The sequence below is a fragment of the Carcharhinus amblyrhynchos genome, chromosome 33 (genome assembly GCF_965287045.1).
Source record: "Carcharhinus amblyrhynchos chromosome 33, sCarAmb.v2.hapA, whole genome shotgun sequence".
In the NCBI taxonomy this organism is placed as follows: domain Eukaryota; kingdom Metazoa; phylum Chordata; class Chondrichthyes; order Carcharhiniformes; family Carcharhinidae; genus Carcharhinus; species Carcharhinus amblyrhynchos.
Genome location: NC_137356.1, coordinates 9,826,083 through 9,847,845, shown reverse-complemented (window position 1 = coordinate 9,847,845; position 21,763 = coordinate 9,826,083). Strand labels below are relative to the sequence as shown.

At 47.6% G+C, this 21,763-nt stretch overlaps 1 protein-coding gene across 4 annotated transcripts in view; it reads right to left on the bottom strand.

The window, feature by feature from the left end:
* LOC145361113 (ELAV-like protein 2) overlaps window positions 1-21,763 on the bottom strand; it is a 127,858-nt gene that overhangs the window by 48,872 nt on the left and 57,223 nt on the right. For 2 of the 4 annotated variants that reach the window (XM_080216723.1, XM_080216726.1), the window contains exons 1-2: window positions 14,518-14,597; window positions 11,679-11,922 (exon numbers count right to left, since the gene is read on the bottom strand). In XM_080216723.1, the coding sequence (XP_080072849.1) occupies window positions 11,679-11,922; window positions 14,518-14,538 (265 nt within the window). In that variant the 5' untranslated portion in view covers window positions 14,539-14,597. Of the gene's footprint in view, window positions 1-11,678; window positions 11,923-14,517; window positions 14,598-21,763 lie in introns of those variants that run through there. The other 2 variants (XM_080216724.1, XM_080216725.1) reach the window with 2 other exon arrangements.

The window sequence follows — 21,763 nt, the reverse complement described above, 5'->3', positions numbered from 1 at the left end:
GGATTGTTGGAAAAACCCACCTGGTTCCCTGTATGGAAGGAAATCTTCCGTCCTTACTCAGTCTGGCCTACATGTGATGCCAGAGCCACAGCAATGTGGTTGTCTCTCAATTGCTCTCCAAGGGCAACTAGGGATGGGCAAATAAATGTTGGCCAGTCAGTGACACCCATGTCCCACAAATTAATTTAAAAAATGCATGTTATGGAGCTTCCATGTTTGGAGTATTGTGAACAGTTTTGGGCCCCATATCTAAGGAAGGATGTGCTGGCCTTGGAAAGGGTCCAGAGGAGGTTCACAAGAATGATCCCTGGAATGAAGAACCTGTCGTACGAGGAACGGTTGAGAACTCTGGGTCTGTACTCGTTGGAGTTTAGAAGGATGAGGGGGGATCTTATTGAAACTTACAGGACACCGCGAGGCCTGGATAGAGTGGACGTGGAGAGGATACTTTGATTAGTAGGAAAAACTAGAACCAGAGGGCACAACCTCAGGCTAAAGGGACGATCCTTTAAAACAGAGATGAGGAGGAATTTCTTCAGCCAGAGAGTGGGGAATCTGTGGAACTCTTTGCCGCAGAAGGCTGTGGAGGCCAGGTCATTGAGTGTCTTTAAGACAGAGATAGATAGGTTCTTGATTAATAAGGAGATCAGGGGTTATACGGAAAAGGCAGGAGAATGGGGATGAGAAAATTATCAGCCATGATTGAATGGCGGAGCAGATTTGATGGGCTGAATGGCCTAATTCTGTTCCTATGTCTTATGGTCTTATGATTAACCAGAGAACAGGTTACTTTAGAACTGGTATTAGCTAATGGGGGAAGGATTGATTGAGGGCCTTGTAGTTAAAATAATCCTCTTGGATGGAGTGACCACAGCATGATCGAATTTCAAATTCAGATTGGAAATGAGAGGGCAGAATCACTGATTCGAGTTTTAGCAATTATTATGCAGGCCCAAGGAAAGAGTTGGCCCAAGTGGACTGGGCAAGAGTATTGAAGGAGACCATGGCAGAAGAACAGTGGGGATTGTTTAGGGAGATATTAAGAAATCTCAAATAAGTTACATTCCTAAGAGGAAGAGGAATTGCTAAAGGGTGGAAAAATCATCTACGGCTTAATGGGAAATCAAGGACAATGGAAGGGCAAAAATGAGGAGATGTAACACTGCAAACGTTAATTGGGAATTACGGATTGGGAGAACTTCAAAAACTAACAAAAGGTGACTAAATACAATATCAAAAATGCTAAAATTGACTGTGAAAGGAAGCCAGCTAAGAATATAAACGTTGGCACCAAATGTTTTTATATGTATATAAAGCGGAAGAGAATAGTGAAAGGAGATGTTGGCTCTTTAGAGGATGGAAATGGTAGTGTAACAATGGGAAACTTGGAGATGGTAGAGGCACAAAACCAATATTTTGTCTCTGTCTTCGCACTAGAAGATAAATTCTGTTCCAAAAATTGCAGTTAATGCAGTGGAATTTAGTGATTACTCTAACTGGGGAGAAGTTACTCAGTAAACTGAAGGGTTTAAAAGTAAGATAAGTCCCCAGGACCTGATGGCCTCCATCCTAGGGTGTTAAAGGAGGAGACGGCAGAGACAGTGGTTGCATTGGTTATGATATTCCAAAATTCCCTGTGTTCCGGAAAGGTACTGGTGGACTGGAAATATGCTAATGTGACGTCTTTATTCAAGAAAGGAGGGAGGCAAAATGTGGGAAACTATAGAGCGATCGGCTTGACCTCTGTGGTGGGAAAGTTACCGGAGTCAATGATTAAGGAGGAAGTGATCGAACATCTGGAAAAGCAAAGCTTAATTCACCAATGTCAGCACGGTTTTGTGAAAGGCAAGTCTTGTTTGACAAAGCTGCTGGAGTTCTTTAAGGATGCAACCAGCAAGGTAGATAGAATACCTACAGTGCAGAAGGATGCACTGACCACAATCCCACCCCGGCCCTATCCCCATAACCCCATGCATTTATTCTAGCTAGTCTCTCTGACACTAAGTGGCAATTTAGCATGGCCAATCCACCAAACCCGCACATCTTTGGACTGTGGGAAGAAACCAGAGCACCCGGAGGAAACCCATGCAGACATGGGGAGAACGTGCAAACTCTACACAGACAGTGACCCAAGGCCAGGAATCGAACCCGGGTCCCTGAGGCTGTGAGTCAATGGATAATGGAGATCCTGTGGATGCAATCTATCTGGACTTCCAGAAGGCATTTGATAAGATGCCATACAAGGGGCTAATTCGAAAGTTAGATCCCAAGGAGTTGGGGGTAGAGTATTGGCTTGGGTTGGGGATTGGCTGACTGATAGAAAGCAGAGGGTTAGGATGAATGGGTCCTTCTCCAGTTGATGATCTGTAATTAATGGGGTTCCACAGGGTTCTGTTCCCAGATCACTATTTATAATCTATATCAATGATTTACAAGCAGGGACAAGTGTAACATAGCCAAATGTGCTGACTACATGAACATAGGCAGGAAAGCAGGCCGTGACAAGGAGATTAAAAAGTTTACAAGTGGATATTGACAGGTTAGGGGAATGGGCCGGAATCTGGCAGGCGGAGTTTAATATGGATAAATGCGAGGTTATCCATTTCAGCCAGAAAAATAAAAGGGCAAGTTATTATTTAAACGGGAAACAGATTCAAAAGGTGTCTGTGTAGAGGGATCTGAGTGTCCTTGTGCATGAGTCTCAGAAAGTGGATACGCAGGCGCAGAATGTTATAAGGAAGGCAAACGGAATCTTGGTATTGGCAAAGGGTTTGGAGTATAAAAATAGAGAAATGTTCTTACAAATTGCATAAGGCACTGGTGAGACCACACTTGGAGTATTGTGTTCAGTTTTGGTCACCTTCTTTGAAGAAGGATGTGGTGGCACTGGAGATGGTTCAGAAACGGTTCACTCGATTGATTCCAGGTTTGAAGGGGCTGTCGTATGAGGAGGGATTGAGTAGCTTGGGCTTGTAGTCACTGGAGTGCAGAAGAATGAGGGGGGATTTGATTGAGATTTATAAAATACTCAATGGGATTGATAAAGTAAATGTTAACCAAATGTTCCCCCTTCTAGAACAGTCTAGGACAAGAGGCCATAGTTGTACAGTAAGAGGGGGGAGGTTATAAAAACGGCATAGGTGACTATGTAGGGGTTGGGTCAGTAAGTTGCCGATGATACTAAGATTGGCGGGTGGTTAACAGTGGGGTTGAGTGTCTTGGGTTACAGGAAGATATAGATGAGATGGTCAAATGGGCTGATGAATGGTAGTTGGAATTTAACCCTGAAAAATGTGAGGTGATGCACTTTGGAAGGAATAATTTGACAAGGAATTATACTATGAAAGGTCTGACACGAGGAAGCTCCAAAGAACAAAAGGACCTTGGCGTCTTTGTCCATAGATCTCTGAAGGCAGGTTAACAGGGTGGTGAAAAAGGCATATGACACATTCACCTTTATCAATCGGGGTATAGATTACAAAAGCAGGGAAGTCATGTTGGAGTTGTATAGAACTTTGGTGAGGCCACAGCTGGAGAACTGTGTGCAGTTTCTGATCACCACATTATAGGAAGGATGTGATTGATCTGGAGGGGGTGCAGAGGAGATTCACCAGGATGTTGCCTGGGATGGAGCGTTTAAATTATAAAGAGAGGTTGGACAGGCTTGGGTTGTTTCCTTTGGAGCAGAGAAGACTGAGAGCTGTCTTGATTGAGGTGTTCACGATTATGAGGGGCAGAAACGGGGCAGACAGGGAGCAGCTGTTCCCCATAATTGAAGGGTCATTTACAAGGGGACACAAGTTAAAAGTGAGGGGTGGGAGATTCAGGGGGGTTGTGAGGAAAGTATTTTTATCCAGAGGGTGGTGAGGGTCTGGAATGCACTGCCTGGGAGGGTGGTGGAGGGGGGGGATGCCTTCCATCCTTTAAAAGGTACCTGGGTGAGTACTTGGCCCGCCATAACATTCAGGGTTTTGGGCCAAGTGCTGGCAAAGGGGGTTTAGATGGATAGGTCAGGACCTTGCTACAGATTTGATGAGTGGAAGGATTCAGTGATTTCTGAGCTTCTGAGATTCAAGTCAGAGATAAGGAGAAGCTGCTTCTCACAGAGGGTTGTGAATCTATGGAACTCACTGCCCCAGAGTGCAGTGGATGCAGAATCAATCAATGGATTCAAGAAAGAGATGGACAGATATTTGACCAAAAGCGGGATAAAGAGCTGTGGGGAAAAGGCAGGGAAGAGGAGTTCGGATGAGATGGAAATCAGCCATGATCATATAGAATGGCAGAGTGGGCTCAAAGGGCTGAAGACCCTATGTTCCTAACTCCTTCCGATCCTTTTGTAAACCCAGATTAACGCTGTTGGCTATTCTTATATGGTGAAAGTTACAAGGGATTTAAGGTTTTGAGACAGCAAGTAGGGAGAAACTGTTTCAGCTGATAGGAGGGCCGGTGACCAGAGGGCAGAGATTTAAGACAATTCACAAACTATCCAGGCTGTTTTTATTTTACAATCATAGGACGTGGAGGCTTTGGAGAGAGTGCAGAGGAGCTTTACCAGGATGTTGCCCGGTATGGAGGGTCTTAGCTATGAGGAGAGATTGGGGTAAACTGGGGTTGTTCTCCCTGGGAAGACGGAGAATGAGGGGAGACCAAATAGAGGTGTACAAAATTATGAAGGGTCTAGTTAGGGTGAACAGTGGGAAGATTGTTCCCAGGTCGGAGGTGACGGTCACGAGGGGCCACAGGTTCAAGGTGAGAGGGGCGAGGTGTAACTCAGATATCAGAGGGATGTTTTTTTACACAGAGGGTGGGTGGGGGCCTGGAATGCGCTGCCAAGTAGGGTGGGGGAGGTGGACACGCTGGGATCGTTTAAGATTTACCTGGATAGTCACATGAGCAGACTGGGAATGGAGGGATACAAACGAATGCTCTAGTTGGACCAATGAGCGGCACAGGCTTGGAGGGCCGAAGGGCCTGTTTCCTGTGCTGTACTGTTCTTTGTTCATAGAATAGAATCCTACAGCGCAGAAGGAGGCCATTCGGTCCATCGAGGCTGCACTGACCACAGTCCCACCCAGGTCCTATCCCCATAACCCTACCTGCTAGACCCCCTGACACTAAGGGGCAATTTAGCACGGCCAATCAACCTAATCTGCACATCTCTGGAGTGTGGGAGGAAGCCGGAGGAAACCCACGCAGACACTGGGAGAACGTGCAGACTCCACACAGAGAGTGACCCAAGCCAGGCATCGAACCCGGGTCCCTGGGTGCTGTGGGACTGCAGCCCGAACCACTGTGCCGCCCCCTGAGTTATTATGAAATGGAATATGCTGCCTGAAAGTGTGGTGGAAGCAGATTTGCGAAGAATTATCGAAAGGGAAAGAAATAGGTACTTGGGGGAGGGGGTGGGAATCAGGATATTGAATTTGATGATCAGCCATGATCAAAATGAATGGTGGAACAGGCTGGAAGGGCCAAATGGCCTCCTCCTGCTTCTATTTTGTATATTGAAACGGATAAAAAAAAAATCAGGATAACAGGGAAAGAACAGGGCGTGGTGGTCTTTGCAATACCAACAGATACTTTCATTTATATAGCGCCCGTAACATCCCAAGGCGCTTCACAGAAGCAATCATCCAACGAGGTTTGCTATTGAGCCACACGAGATATCAGGACGCGTGAGAGCTCAAAGGAGGAGAGACAGAGAGACATAGAGAGGTTTGTAGAGGGAATTCTACAGTGCAGGAATCTCAGAGACTTATAGAATCATGGAATCATAGATTCCCGCAGTGCAGAGGGAGACCATACAGCCCACCGAGTCTGCACCGACCACAGTTTTGGTTTAGACAGTTGAACTGTGAGGCTGAGATGCTTAAAAAATGGTAACAGGGTAAATCCAAAGTGACTATCCCCTGGTGTGAGGGAACCCGAAACAAAGGGGACTCAATCATCCAATTCTAGACCTTTCCGAGACAAAACCATGACTCACTTTTCCACCCAGGAGGTGGGCCAATTAATCCTTGCACAGTCGAGATAAGCAGATTAATGTTGGCTCATAAGAGAAAACGCTGGAAAATCTCAGCGGCACTGGCAGCATGTGTACGGAGAGAAAAGAGCTGACGTTTCGAGCCCAGATGGCTCTTTGTCACAAAAAGTCATCTGGACTCGAAGCGTCAGCTCTTTTCTCTCCGTACAGATGCTGCCAGACCTGCTGAGATTTTCCAGCATTTTCTTTTTTGGTTTCAGATTCCAGCATCCGCGGTAATTTGCTTTTAGATTAATGTTGGTTGTGGGTATCGGGGGAACAGTTGGGTAAGTGGAGCTGGGAGTAGGGGTCCGCCACTGAATGGACAGAATAGGCCCAAAGGGCTGAATGGCCTCCCCACTTCCAGATCAGAAACGTGATCCTCGATTGGGACCGATAAGATCAGATGCCAATGGCGAACTTTGTCCTTTGTCAAACACTGCAAGTAGGCTTGCATTAACACTGCAATGAAATTACTGTGAAAATCCCCTAGTCGCCACACTCCGGCACCTGTTCGGGTACACCGAGGGAGAATTTAGTATGGCCAATACACCCTAACCAGCACGTCTGTCGGACTGTGGGAGGGTCATGATGTGGGTGTGCCGGCGTTGGACTGGGGTAAACACAGTAAAAAGTCTGACAACACCAGGTTTTAGTCCAACCGATTTATTTGATAGTAAACTCACAAGCTTTCGAGGGGACTCCCTCTTCGTCAGGTGAATGGAGAGGAGGGAGTCCCCGCGAAAGCTTGTGAGTTTACTATCAAATAAATCGGTTGGACTAAAACCTGGTGTTGTCAGACTTTTTACTGTGGGAGGAAACCAGAGCACCTGGAGGAAACCCACGCAGACACGGGGAGAATGTGCAAACTCCACGCAGACAGTGACCCAAGCCGGGAATCGAACCCAGGTCCCCTGTGAGGCAGCAGTGCTAACCACTGTGCCAACGTTCGCCAGGGAAGATGGGCAGAATGGCCTGCATCTGTGCGGTATCATGCAGTGATTAGGTGTCTTGCCCGTGTTGTTTGGCCTGGTTTGGGGTAGTGTCTCACCAGTTTGCATCGCAGCTGAATGTGTTTGTAATGAAAGTGGATTAGGGGCACTGAAATCCTAATCCTGGTATCACCAGCTGTATGCCAATCACTCTGAAATATTCACCGGCTCTTTCAGAGGTCTGCAGTGCTTGGCACCAGCATTGATCCCACTCTCTTCCAAAAATAACCATTGAGTCCGGAAGAAAGGAAGTGGTGTTTGGTGAAGTCTACCAGGATTCATGAACAGGGCAATCCTGCTTAATCATATCCATGACAACAGGTCATGCAGGGTTCCAGGGAATTAACGGGGAAAAACCAGCAGGAGGGTCGGCAAGGGTGGCACAGGGAATAACGATCAGGAGTAATGCAATGATTAGGGTGACACAGCGGTGCAGTGCTTAGCAATGCTGCCGCACAGTGTCAGGGACCCAGGTTCGACTCCCAGCCTGGGTTCCTGTCTGTGTGGAGTTTGCACATTCTCCCCGTGTTTGCGTGGGTTTCCTCCGGGTGCTCCCACAATCCAAAAGACATAGCAGGTTAGGTGGATTGGCCATGCAGTGTCCAAAGATGTGTATGTCAGGTGGGTTGGCCATGCTAAATTATCCCTTAGTATCCAAAGATGTGTATGTTAGGTGGATTGGCCATGCTAAATTATCCCTTAGTATCCAAAGATGTGTATGTTAGGTGGATTGGCCATGCTAAATTATCCCTTAGTATCCAAAGATGTGCAGGTTAGGTGGATTGGCCATGCTAAATTATCCCTTAGAGTCCAAAGATGTGCAGGTTAGGTGGATTGGCCATGCTAAATTATCCCTTAGTATCCAAAGATGTGCAGGTTAGGTGGATTGGCCATGCTAAATTATCCCTTAGTATCCAAAGATGTGCAGGTTAGGGGGATTGGCCATGCTAAATTGCCCCTTAGTGTCCAAAGATGTACAGGCGAGTTGATTTGACGATGATAAATTACCCCTTTGTGTCCAAAGACATGCTGGTTAGGTGGATTGGCTATGCTAAATCCTCCCTCAATGTACCCGAACAGGTGCCGGAATGTGGTGACCAGGGGATTTTCACTGTAACTTCATTGCAGTGTTAATGTAAGCCTACCTGTGCAGTGTTTGACAAAGGACAAAGTACGCCATTTTATCATTTCCACATCCAGGAGCACCTTTCTGATCTGGAAGTGGGGGGAGGCCATTCAGCCCTTTGGGCCTATTCTGCCATCCAGTGGCTGATCCCTACTCCCAACTCCATTTACCCAACTGTGAACTGCCCCTCCCGATACCCACAACCAACGTTAATTTTAAAGCAAATTACTGCGGATGCTGGAATCTGAAACCAAAAGCGAAAACGCTGGAAAATCTGAGCGGGTCTGGCAGCATCTGTAAGGAGAGGAAAGAGCTGACGTTTCGAGTCCAGATGACCCTTTGTTAAAACTCTGACGAAAGGTCATCTGGACTTGAAATGTCAGCTCTTTTCTCTCCTCACAGATGCTGCCAGACCCACTGAGATTTTCCAGCGTTTTCTGTTTTGAGCCAACGTTAATCTGCTTATCTCGACTGTGCAAGGATTAATTGGCCAACCTCCTGTGTGGAAAAGTGAGTCATGGCTTTGCTTCTGAAAGGTCTAGAATTGGAAAATTATGATCCTTTGTTTTGGATTCCCTCACACCAGGGAATAGATGCTTTGGATTTACCCTATTACCATTTTTAAGCATCTCAGCCTCACAGTTCAACTGTCTAAACCAAGTAGGTCCAAACGGACCTCGCAATTTAACCCTTTAATCCTCAGAATCATTTGTCTCACTGCGACATCACCTTGAAAAAAAAACAATCTAATTAGTCTTTCTCCAACTGCTTTTCTCCTCCCCCAAGCGGGCGGCACTGTGGCACAGTGGTTAGCGCTGCTGCTTCACAGCTCCAGGGACCCGAGTTCGATTCCCGGCTTGGGTCACTGTATGGAGCTTGCACATTCTCCCTGTGTCTGTGTGGGTTTCCTCCCACAGTCCAAAGATGTGCGGGTTAGGTTGATTGGCCGTGCTAAATTCGCCCCTTAGTGTCCTGAGATGCGTAGGTTAGAGATTAGTGAGTAAATGTGTAGGGATATGGATGTGATTGTGCAGACTCGATGGGCTGAATGGCCTCTTTCAGCACTGCAGGGTTTATATGATTCTAAGTGCCGCAGTTCCTTCCATTTTGAGCATTCATCCAATTTCCGAATGAAAGCTACGACTGAGCCCCGCTTCCCTTATCCTCTCAGGCAGCACCTTCCAGACCTTAACACTCGCTGCGTTTGAAAGCAGAATCTCCCCGGCACCCCCTCGTGTTGCCAGTCTGTGCCCTCTATGAAGTAGAGTGGCCCTTTAAGGAGGGGAGGGGGGGCTGGGGTGTTTACTGAGGGCCGCGCGATGGGCGAGGACCCGATGGATCGCCCCAGTGAGAAGCTGAGGAAATCAGCAGGAAGGGTGTGGACCTCGGGTCACAGAGGGTCTCGCAGTTGGAGCCCGGGAGTGAGGAACAGTAACCGGATTGTAATCCAGTCTTGGCTTGTTGCACATATATATGTTTATTCTCTTGCCAATAAAACCTTTTATTGACCCGAACCTTCCACGCACTTGACGAAGGAACACCATTTCCGAAAGCTTGTGGGATTACTACCAAATAAACTGGTTGGACTTTAACCTGGTGTTGTGAGACTTCTTACTGTGTTTACCCCAGTCCAACGCCGGTATCTCCACATCTCTGGATTAGACACAGTAAGAAGTCTCACAACACCACGTTAAAGTCGAACAGATTTATTTGCTAGCAAAAGCCATGAGCTTTTGGGCCTCTGAACCTTCATCAGGTGAGTGGAGAGTCAATCAGGTGATGAAGGGTCAGCGCTCTGAAAGCTAGTGGCTTTTGCTAACAAATAAGCCTGTTGGACTTTAACCTGTGAGACTTGTTATTGTGTTTACCTCAGTCCATTGCTGGCATCTCCACATCATCTCTGGCTTAGAAACATAGAATTTAGAAGCCAATACAAGTGGGCCACTCAGCCCTTCAGTCTGCTCCGCCATTCCTTATGATCACGGCTCATCATCAAACTCAATATCCTGATTCCCCCCTTCCCTGCAGATCCCGTGACACACCCTTTATGACCCAAGAATTAATAGGTGGCACGGTGACACAGTGGTTAGCACTGCTGCCTCACAGCGCCGGGGACTCGGGTTCGATTCCTGGCTTGTCTGTGTGAAGTTTGCACGTTCTCCCCATGTCTGCGTGAGTTTCCTCCGGGTGCTCCAGTTTCCTCCCACACTCTAAAAATGTGTAGGTTAGGTGAATTGGCCATGCTAAATTGCCCCTTAGTGTCCCAAGATGTGTAGCTTAAGAGGGTTGGCCATGCTAAGTTGCCCCTTTAGTGTCCATAGATGTGCGGGTTAGGTGGATTGGCCATGCTAAATTGTCCCTTATTATCAGCAGGACTAGCTAGGGTAAATGCATGGGGTTATGGGGATAGGAGCTAGGTGGAATTGTGGTCAGTGCAGGCTCGATGGGCTGAATAGTCTCTTTCTGCACTGTAATATTCTATGGATTCTATGAACAAGATCTAATTTCTTCTTGAAGCTTTATCGAATTACTTGGCCAGTGTCTTTACCACTACACTGCTATCTTCCCCCCACTACCTTAACCTCTAAACCTTCCTACAGTGTAGAGCCCCTAACTGGACACAATAAACATTAAGCCATAGTGATTTATGAACATGGCTGTGCTTTCGAACGTCTCATGTAGCTGGACAGGAATATTGTGCTTGTTTCAGCTGGGGGTATGGGGCTGTGGGACCATCGCCTGCCTCACAACTATCACAGGTCCCTCTTTAACAGCAGTGGACAAGAACCCACTCCCACAGCCTTCCGTCCATTGCCAACTCTCCCCAAGCATCTTCAAAGGACTCGATGGTGTTTAGAAGGATGAGGGGAGATCACGTTAAAACTTACAGGATACTGAAAGGCCTGGATAGTGTGGATGTGGGGAAGATGCTTCCATTAGTGGGAGAGACTAGCATCCGAGGGAACAGCCTCAGAGTAAAGGGACGACCCTTTAGAACCGAGATGAGGAGGAATTTCTTCAGCCGGAGGGTGGTGAATGTGTGGAATTCATCGCCACAGAGGAGGCCGGGTCATTGAGTGTATTTAAGGCAGAGATTGCTAGGCTCTTGTTTAGTAAGGGGATCGAAGGTTATGGGGAAAAAGTTTATTTATTAGTCACAAGTAAGGCTTACATTAATACTGCAATGAAGTTACTGCGAAATTCCTCTAGGCACCACAGTCCGGTGCTTGTTCGGGTCAATGCACCCAACCAGCGCGTCTTTCAGAGTGTGGGAGGAAACCAGAGCACCCGGAGGAAACCCACGCAGACACGGGGAGAATGTGCAAACTCCACACAGACAGTGACCCGAGCCAGGAATCGAACCCGGGCCCCTGGCGCTGTGAGGCGGCAGTGCTAACCACTGTGCCACATTGCCATAGTGGGGCAATGGGGTTGAGAAACTTATCATGAACGAAGTAGCAGACTCAATGGGCCGAATGGTCTAATTCTGCTCCTACATCTGATGGTCGAGCAACGTTCCGTTTGTTGGTTTTACCTGTAATCTTGTCACGGACGAGCTTGCAAGATTCGATCTCCCCAATGCTGCCGAAGAGGCTCTTGAACTCTTCCTGTGTCATGTTCTGTGGTAGATAGTTGACGATGAGATTGGTCTTGCTGTCGTCAGAGGGCCCAGCCATCATTGGTATGGAGCAGTTTGTGCTGTTGAGGGATGGGCCATTGGATGTGTTGTTGCTTGTCGGACCATTCGCTACCTGAGTTTCCATAGTGCTGATTATCTGCTAAAGTAGAAAGACAAAGACCGTGAACTGGAGCAAGGTCCTCGGCGCAAAGTTCCAACCCCGTAACCCATCCCGCCTTTCCACCACAGTCAATCCCGGCCAGAATGCGATTGGAGCAAGTCTGGAAATCCAAAAATCGGGTCCAGTTTTTTTTTAGGTACGCTACACAGCTTTAAAACATGAAACTGGGGATAGCGGAAACTCGGGGGGTGAGAGAGGTGGCATCCCAAATTCTGTGTTTGAAGAAATATTGGAGAATATGGCAGCACGGTGGCACAGTGGTTAGCACTGCTGCCTCAGAGTGCCAGGGACCCGAGTTTGATTCCAGTCTCGGGTCACTGTCTGTGTGGAGCTTGCACATTCTCCCTGTGTCTGCATGGGTTTCCTCCGGGTGCTCCAGATTACTTCCACAGTCCAAAAACATGCGGGTTAGAGGGATTGGCCATCTAAATTACCTCTTAGTATCCCAAAATGTGCAGGTTAGATGGATTGGCCATGCTAAATTGCTCCTTAGGGTCCAAAGATGTGCAGGTTAGATGGATTGGCCATGCAAAATTGCTCCTTAGGGTCCAAAGATGTGCAGGTTAGGTGGATTGGCCATGCTAAATTTCCGCTTAGTGTCCAAAGATGTGCAGGTTAGGTGGATTGGCCATGCTAAATTGCCCCTTAATGTCCAAATGTGTATAGGTTAGATGCATTAGCCATGGTAAAGGTGTGGGGTTACAGGGATAGAATGAGTAATTTACTCTCTGAAAATCATGCAGATGAGATGGGCTGAATGGCCTCAAATGTCCTGTAGGGATTCTAAGCCTCTCGAAGTAATTGGCAAACGGGAGGATCTGAAGGAAACCCAGGCAGGCACAGGGAGAATATGCAAACTCCACACAGACAGTGACCTGAGGTTGGAATCAAAGCCGGGCTCTTGGAGCTGTGAGGCAGCAGTGCTAACCACTGTGAGCTACCGTTGCTGTGAACGGTTATGAGGGTCAGGTGAGAAAGTGGAGTGAAGGCCGCCGTGATCTTACAGAGTCGATCTGATGACTCGGTCCAACTCCTACCCTCCTAGCTCTTATCTTTCTCACTCTGCCTTATACACCCGTCCTTCACTCGAGATCTGATGCGCAGGCAGAAGGGAACAGATTGCCCAGTTCCATACAGAGGGGCATCTTAATCCCTGTGGACATCTGCATGATAAGGGTGAAAGGTCGCTGAGGCATTGACTAATAAATTACCCCATCTGTGGTGAGGAAGGGGGAGGGGGGGGGAAGAAGGGGAGGAATGGAGGGGGAGGTGGGGAATGTGACTCTGACTTTTTTTTAACCCAGTGTGTTTGTGAACCTGGGCAAAACGCTCCACTGTGGAAAATTTTGGCTTGTGTGCAGAGAAATCCAAAATGGCAGGCCAGTGGGTGCAATTGCCTTGAGAGTGAGGGGAGGGGGTTGGTTGCTGGCAGTTTGCTGTTATTCAACAGAAATAAAGGGGGAACTGGCACGCATTCAGTTGAAGTGAATTATTGTGGAGGTGTTTTGAGGGAATGGGGAGAATCTGGTTTTAGTGGCAGTCGGGTTGGTAACCGAGGGACCCTGACTAAAGACAAAAGCAAAATACTGCGGGTGCTGGAGTCTGAAGGAGAAACAGAAAATGCTGGAAAATCATCCGTGGAGAGAGAAAAGAACCAACGTCTGGTGAATCATCCATGCTTGAAGCATTGACTCTATTCTCTCTCTCTATGGATGAAGTCAGACTTTCTGAGATTTTCCAGCATTTCCTCTCTCAGAAAATCACGCAGATGAAATGGGCTGAATGGCCTCCAATGCATTGTAGGAATTCTACACCTCTCAGAATAACTGGCAAACTGGAGCAAACCCACACAGAGAACGTACAGACCCCCCCCACAGTCAGCCACCCCAGGCTGGAATCGAACCCGGGACCCTCGCACTGTGAGGCAGCAATGCTAACCACTGTGCCGCCATGGACTGTCATGATGGTCAGGGAGGAAAATGGAGTGAGGGCCTCGATCAGACCAGTTGCGATCTTATGGAATGGGGGCGCCGACTTAAGATGACAGGCGGAGGTCGATAGGTCCTTGTCAGGCAAAGGGGGATTGATGGGACTGAAAGAAACAAGCATGTTAGCCACGATCTGATTTGAACGGTGAAGCAGATTGGAAGGGCTGAATGGCCTCCGAATTTGCAAGCGGTGGCAAAATAGAAATCGCTTCTCTTCACGGAGTGAGCTGGAATGGATTCAGCAGTGACATTTCAAAAAGAAACTGGGTAAATAATTGACGTGAATACAAAGAATGACAGGTTTTTGGGGAGAGAGCAGGGGAATGGATCTAATTGAATCACCCCCCCCCCGCGAAGGAGCCAGCATGATCACAATGGGCCGAGTGGCCTCCTCCCATGTTTTTGAATTCTATCATTCCCAAAGGTGTCCCTGATTAGTCCTTGCGAGGGTGGGGAGTGGGGAGCTTTGGTTTCCTCATGGTGATGATCCGTTGGACGTGTGGGTCACTGGTTTTGAACTCGTCACTCATTCAATAGCCCTCGTGGCTCAGTGAGCTTCTCCGGTGAATACCTGAACCATACGTACCAGGAAAGTCCCAGGTTCCATTCCCGGTCTGTGTTTTACTTGATCTCAGCCAAGATGGTGGAAAGGGAGGTACAATTGTCCCCAGCGCCCCTGGAACAGGGATGCGAAAGTCAGCCAGGGTTCCTACTTCACTTACTATTCAATGACCCTGTTTGAAGTGTGTGTTCTTTCTTCATTCATTCATGGGATGTGGCCGTCACTGGCTGGGCCAGAATTTATTGCCCATCCCTGAGGGTATTTAAGAGTCGCTGTGGCTCTGGAGTCACATGTAGGCCAGACTGGGTAAGGATGGCAGATTTCCTTCCCTAGAGGACATTAGTGAATCAGATCGGGTTTTTATGAGAACGGCCATTGTTAGACTTATAACTGATTGATTTATTAAATTCCAATTCCACCATCTGCTATAGTGGGATTCGAACCTGGGTCTCCAGAGCATCACTCTGGGTCTCTGGATTACTAGTCTAGTGACAATACCACTATGCCACTGCCTCCCCCACATCGTTTGTGTGTGTTTGTGCATGTGTTCATGTGTGGGTGTGCATGTGTGTGTGTGTATGTGCGCACATATGTGAATGTGTGCACATCTGTGTGTGTGTGCATATGTGTATGCACATGCGTGTGTATGTATGTGCATGTATGTGCATATATGTGTGCATGCGTACGTGTGTGACAGTGTGAGTGTGAGTTTATGTGTGTGAGTGAGCATGTGTGTGTGTGTGTGTGTGTGTAGGTGTAAGATGGCAGAGGACCTGGTCTTTCCTGTGATATCCCTGTAGGTAAAGGAATTGGTCTCACTGATGGCCCTTCAAGATGACCTCTTGGGTGGGGCTGTGGGGGAGGGGGGATATCTGTGGAACTCCACCCTCTACCGTACAGAGGCCCTGCTGCCTCCCATACAGAAAACCGGATGTAGGGAGGCAGAGGGTGGGAGGGGGGTGGGGGGGGGGGGGGGTGGTGGGGGTGGTTGGTGGGTGATCTACCATTTCTCAATATGGACAAGAGGAGAAAGAGAGGAAAATAATTCACAAAGAAACCAAGTCCAAGTGATGAATAACCACTCAAAGTTTTGGTAACACAATGGAGAGCTCACATTGTCTGGGATAATGCATGAGAGGTGGCCAATGGACTGAGGTACTGGAGAGAGACAGAAAGAACATAAGAACATAAGAACATAAGAAATAGGAGCAGGAGTAGGCCATCCAGCCCTTCGAGCCTGCCCTGCCATTCAATAAGATCATGGCTGATCTGTCGTGGCTCAGTTCCACATTCCCGCCCTCTCCCCATAACCCTTAATCCCCTCGCTTATCAAAAACCCATCAACCCGCGTCCTAAAAATATTTAGCGAGGCAGCCTCCACCACCTCAACGGGCAGAGAATTCCAGAGATTCACCACCCTTTGAGTGAAGAAGTTCCTCCTCAAAGGGAGTGAGAGAGGAAGAGAGAGACCAACACACGTAAGCCTGTGCACACTGGGGAATGGTTCCCACTGGGAGAAGATGGTGGAGAGGGGGAACGTATGTAAGGAATGGCCCACAGTCAAACTAACAACAGTTCAACACACAATGGGTTTCTTTTCCTACTGCTTGCGGTCTGTAGTGTACAGGGAGGAGGTGGGATGGGATGAGAAGGTGGTAGGTTGGATATGGGGGAAGGGGGAATAGTTGGCGCAAGTCAGACAGTTAAGAGAGTGACCATGTTTGGAGGCCAACAATGGACAAGGAATGGTCGATGGATATGTAGGTGGCACACTCGTTAACTAGCCTGTTAGGGAAAGACCAATAAGAGGTGGGGCCTGCAGTTAGCAGGAGGGGAGGGGGGAAGGGGAATTGGGTGAAGGTGGGGAGGGGGAACAGGGAAACAGGCCATCAGTTACAAACAAATTTGGAGGCTAACTGGTTAATTTAGATAGCAGCACGGTGGCACAGTATTTAGCACAGCTGTCTCACAATGCCAGGGACCCGGGTTCAATTCCTGGATTGGGTCACTGTGGAATCTGCATGTGCCTGCATGGATTTCCTCCCACAGTCCAAAAATGTGTGTAGGTTAGGTGGATTGGCTATGCTAAATTGCCCCTTACTGTTCAAAGATATGTGGGTTAGGTGGATTGGCCATGTTAAAGTGTCAGAGGGATTAATAGGGTAAATAGGTGGGGTTACGGTGTTAGGGCTGGGTGGGTTTGTTGTCGGTGCAAGCTCGATGGGCCGAATGGCCTCCTTCTGCATTGTAGGTATTTTATGATTCTATATTAAGCACCCATTATGCAGGACTATGACTGTAACACGACATTCTGCACCCTCTCCTTTCCTTCTCCATTATGTACTCTATGAACGGTATGCTTTTTCTGTATAGTGTGCAAGAAACAACACTTCTCACTGCGTCCCAATAATAAATCTGATCGAAAATCGAATCAAATTGTTCATTGCGGCTTAGGGTTGTACAAACCTCTGTGTGTGATTTTAGCACAGCAGTTAACACTCTGGGCGCAAAGTGGATTGGTTCAGGGAGAAAAGACAGAGACGGGGATTTTACTGGCAGGTCCGCCCCGATTCCGAGGGTGGGTGAGGCTCGGAGAGCGGCATTCTCTGTTAGCCTGGGGCGGGATCGTACGGACCTCGGGCCGACATCCGAGCGGCACGATAGCACAGTGGTTAGCACTGCTGCTTCACAGCTCCAGGGTCCTGGGTTCGATTCCCGGCCCGGGTCACTGTCTGTGTGCAGTTTGCACATTCTCCCTGTGTCTGCGTGGGTTTCCTCCGGGTGCACCGGTTTCCTCCCGCAGTCCAAAGATGTGCGGGTTAGGTTGATTGGCCGTGCTAAGAAATTGGCCCTTAGTGTCCAGGGATGGGTATGTTAGAGGGATTAGTGGGTATAATATGTAGGGATATGGGGGTAGGGCCTGGGTGGGATTGTGTTCGGTGCAGACTCGATGGGCCGAAGGGCCTCTTTCTGTGCTGTAGGGTTCTCTGATGCTATGACGTGCCGGTAAGATTCCGCCCAGCGTCGCAAATCGTAAACAATATCAAAGGAGAAAGCATTGGAAGCGACGGGCATGACTTCAGAATCCTGCCCACATGACCAAACTGGGGGAAACAATGACCCTTTTCACAAAGGAAGATAATGAAATCCTTCCGCCACCTCCTCCGCCCCCCCCCCCCACCCCCCAGTAACTTATCGCAAATTGTTTGGTGATAAAATGACGGCAAGTTGTTCATTTTTCATCGCGAGAGCGCTTGGATGGGACAATCAGCGCCAGGAGCAACAGAGCTAAAGACTTCAATCTGACTCGTACTCCCATTTGAAATCAGTATCGGATACGGAGGGGAGGCAGAATCGCGAGCGTGTGCTCAAGACTGTAATCTAATCATGGGGTTCAGATGACGGTTATGAAATGATGTCTCAACTCCGCAAACAATCTTGCTTTGTTTGTCTGGCGTTTCGGCAGCAATTGCTAAGAGACTGGCTTGTTTATCAGGGAGGCAATTCCAACTGGGACACTCTTTTCTGTTACCCAATCGCCACGACTTGCTCCAATGGGCAGCAAGTTCGAATCCAGGTCTGATCTGGGTTCCAGCTCGCACCCCAAGTTTTTATTTTCAAGTTTGTTTATTAGTGTCGGCTTACATTAACACTGCAGTGAAGTTACTGTGAAAATCCCCCAGTCGCCACACTCTGGTGCCTCATTCGGGTACACTGAGGGAGAACTTAGCATGGCCAATGCATGTCTTTCAAACTGTGGGAGGAAGCTGGAACACCCGGAGGAAACCCACGCAGACACAGGGAGAATGTGCAGACTCCACACAGACAGTGACCCAAGCCAGGAATTGAACATATGTCCCTGGTGCTATGAGGCAGCAGTGTTAACCACTGTGCCACCATGTTGCCCAATGAGTCTTTGCACATTTGTCATTGTTTAAATGTCCTTTGTATATCTGAAAATGGGACAATACGTCAACTGTAGCCCTAAGATAATGTCCGTATTTGAATTTACCCCTTTGCCTAGCCTAAGCTCTGGACAGGGAACTAAATTCACCTAACCCGCACATCTGATTGTTAGGGTGGCACGGTGGTACAGTGGTTAGCGCTGCTGCCTCACAGTGCCAGAGACCCGGGTTCGATTCCCGGCTTGGGTCACTGTCTGTGTGGAGTTTGCACGTTCTCCCCATGTCCGTGTGGGTTTCTTCGGGGTGCTCCAGTTTCCTCCCACTGTCTGAAAGACGTACTGGTTAGGGTGCATTGGGGACGCTAAATTCTCCCTCAGTGTACCCGAGCATGCGCCGGAGTGTGGCGACGAGGGGGATTTTCACAGTAACTTCATTGCAGTGTTAATGTAAGCCGACTTGTGACACTAATAAATAAAACTTTTAAAAAAAAGCCAGGAATCGAACATGGGTGCCTGGTGCTGTGAGGCAGCAGTGCTAACCATCGTGACGCCTTGCAGAGGCCAGAGGAATGACATTTAGGCAGACACTCCAAGTGCAACATTGAGCCCCCCCCCCGCAAGCCTTGCATGGGTGGTAGGTGCCATCTTTTTTGGATGGAATGTCAAGTTGAGGTCACTTTTTCCCTCTTTCTGGGAACAGGTCCCTCTTTCGAAATACAGGGGAGACATTCCTCTAGTACAAACCTGGACAGGTTAGACTCGGTTTAAGTCCAACCAATTTATTTGATAGTAAACTCACAAGCTTTTGGGGTTTGCCCCTTCGAAGGTGACGAATGGTTTCGGGGCAAACCCCAAAAGTTTGTGAGTTTACTATCAAATAAATTGGTTGGACTTAAACCTGGTGTTGTCAGACTTCTTACTGTGTTTACCCCAGTCCTACTCTGGCTTCTCCACATCGGAATACACTTGGGCAGGACCGGGACTGATTGGGGTTCGGGGGTACGGGGTACTTGCTACAGCAAGATTTAATCTAACAGGGCAGGGAACGAATGCCTGGATTCAGAGCAGGGTGAGTTCAACAACTAGATAAAAAGACAGCAAGAAGAAAGGTGATAGACAGAGAAATTAAGGGTTGGAGTCAGGTAAGGAGACAGTTAAAAATAGTTGGAAAGGGGCAAGGAACATTAAAAGGACTAGCCTCAAGGTTTTGTACCTGAAAGCTCGAAATGAAATGGATGAATTAGTTGCAGAGATAGATGGAAAGGGGTATGATATAGTTGGCATTACGTGACTCCAAGGTGAGCAAGGAAGGGGGCTAAACATTGAGGGCTCTTCAGTGTTTAGGAAGGAAAAACAGAACGGAAAAGGTGGTGGAGTTGCATTGTCGATTATTGATACGATATTGAGGGAAGATATTAGCATAGGTGATATGGAATCTGTATGGGTCAAGTTAAGAAACACCAAGGGGCAAAAAGCATTGCTGGGGGTGGTATACGGACCACCAAACTGGAGCAGTAATGTTGGGAAAAGCATTAGACAGGAAATTAGAGATGCATGTGTTGAAGGAACATCTATGATTATGGGCGATTTTACTCTGCATATGAAGACATCGACGATAGGAGCAGGAGGCCATTCGGCCCTTCGAGCCTGCTTTGCCATTCAGCACGATCGTGGCTGATCGTCCAATTCCATAGCCTAATCCTGCTTTCTCCCCATAACCTAGAGAAATTTAGAAGCTATAGATTGGGAGATTCAAATTAGTCAAAGTGCAACAGAAGGGGGAGTGTAGGTGGGATGGTTTCTCTGGACGAATACATTGAGGAACCAACAAGGGAGCGGGTTGTCTTGGGCTGGGTATTGTGTAATGAGAAAGGATTAGTTGTGAGAGAACCCTTGGGGATGAGTGACCATAATGTGGTAGAGTTCTTTGTCAAGGTGGATAGTGATGGAGCTGATTCTGAGACCAGGGTCCTGAATTTCAGCAAAGGGAACTCAATGGGCCAAGTGGCCTAATTCTGCTCCTATATCTTATGATGGTATGAGGCACGAGTTGCCCATGGTGGATTGGGAAATATCATTGAAAGAAAGGATAGCGAATAGGCAATGGCAGGCATTTAAAGAACAAATAAGTGAACGTCGAAAATTATTCCCATTTGGCAGAGGAGTAGAAAGGAATTATGGTCAAACCATGGCCTACGAGGGAATTAGGGGTAGTATTAGGTTCAAAGGATCATACAAATTGGCAAGAGAAATCGATAGGCCTGAGGATGGGGAGCAGTTTAAAATTCAACAATGGAGGACCAAGGGATTGATTAAGAAGGGGAAATGGAGAATGAAAGTAAGTAAGCGAGGAACATAAAATAACTGACGGTAAAAGATATGTAAAGAGAAAAAAGATTGACAAAAATGAATGTAGGCCCCTTGCATTCAGAAACGGGGGAATTCATAACAGGGAAACAAAGAAATAGCTGAGGAACTAAATTCATACTTTGCTTCTGTCTTCACAAAGGAAGACATGAATAATGTATTGGAAATTCTGAGAGAGTTTTACTCAGGAGCTAAAGAAAATCAATATTAGTAGAGGAATGGTTTTGGGAAGCTAATGGGATTGAAGGTGGATAAATCTCCTGATATTCTTTGTCTGAGTAAGGACGGCAGATTTCCTTCTCTAAAGGGGCATTAGTGAACCGGATGGGTTTTTCCAAACAATGGTTAGAGTTTAGCTTCCAGATCTTTATTGCCATCTGCTAAGGCAGGATTCAAACCAGGGTCCCCTGGAGAGCATTACCCGGGGTCTCTGGTCCAGCAATAATCCCACCTCACGACTACCTCGCTCTAAAGTTTAACAGATTCCTGGATGAAATTGGAAGTGAATTTGGTTTTACAGAACACTGAGACATTCACAAGGGGGGACTATCCCAGAGCTAGCCAGGAACTGGTTACCCCGACAGAGACCTGCAACAGTCCTTGTCAAACTGGAAGGTCCAATTCTGCATTGTCCCTGTCACACCATCAGCTTCAAGGATTGGGATAGGACAGATAGAATTTTCTTCATACAAGCTGTGGCAGAAATTCAGAGTCTCCCCCACCCCTTCTCTCCTTTCTCTCTCTCTCTTCTCTCCTCTCTCAATCTCTGCTCTCTTTCTTTCTCTCTCTTGCTCTTCTTCCCTCTTTCATTCTCTTCTCTCTCCCATTCTCTCTCATTTTCTCCTCTCTCTCATTCTATCTCTCTCTTTCTCCTCCTTCTTTCTCTCTCATCTTTCTCCCTTTTCTCTCTCTTTCTCTCCTCACTTTCTTTCTCCTCTTCTTTCTCTCACTTGCTGTCTTTCACTCTCCCTTTCTCTCTCTTTCTTTCTCTTCCCGCTT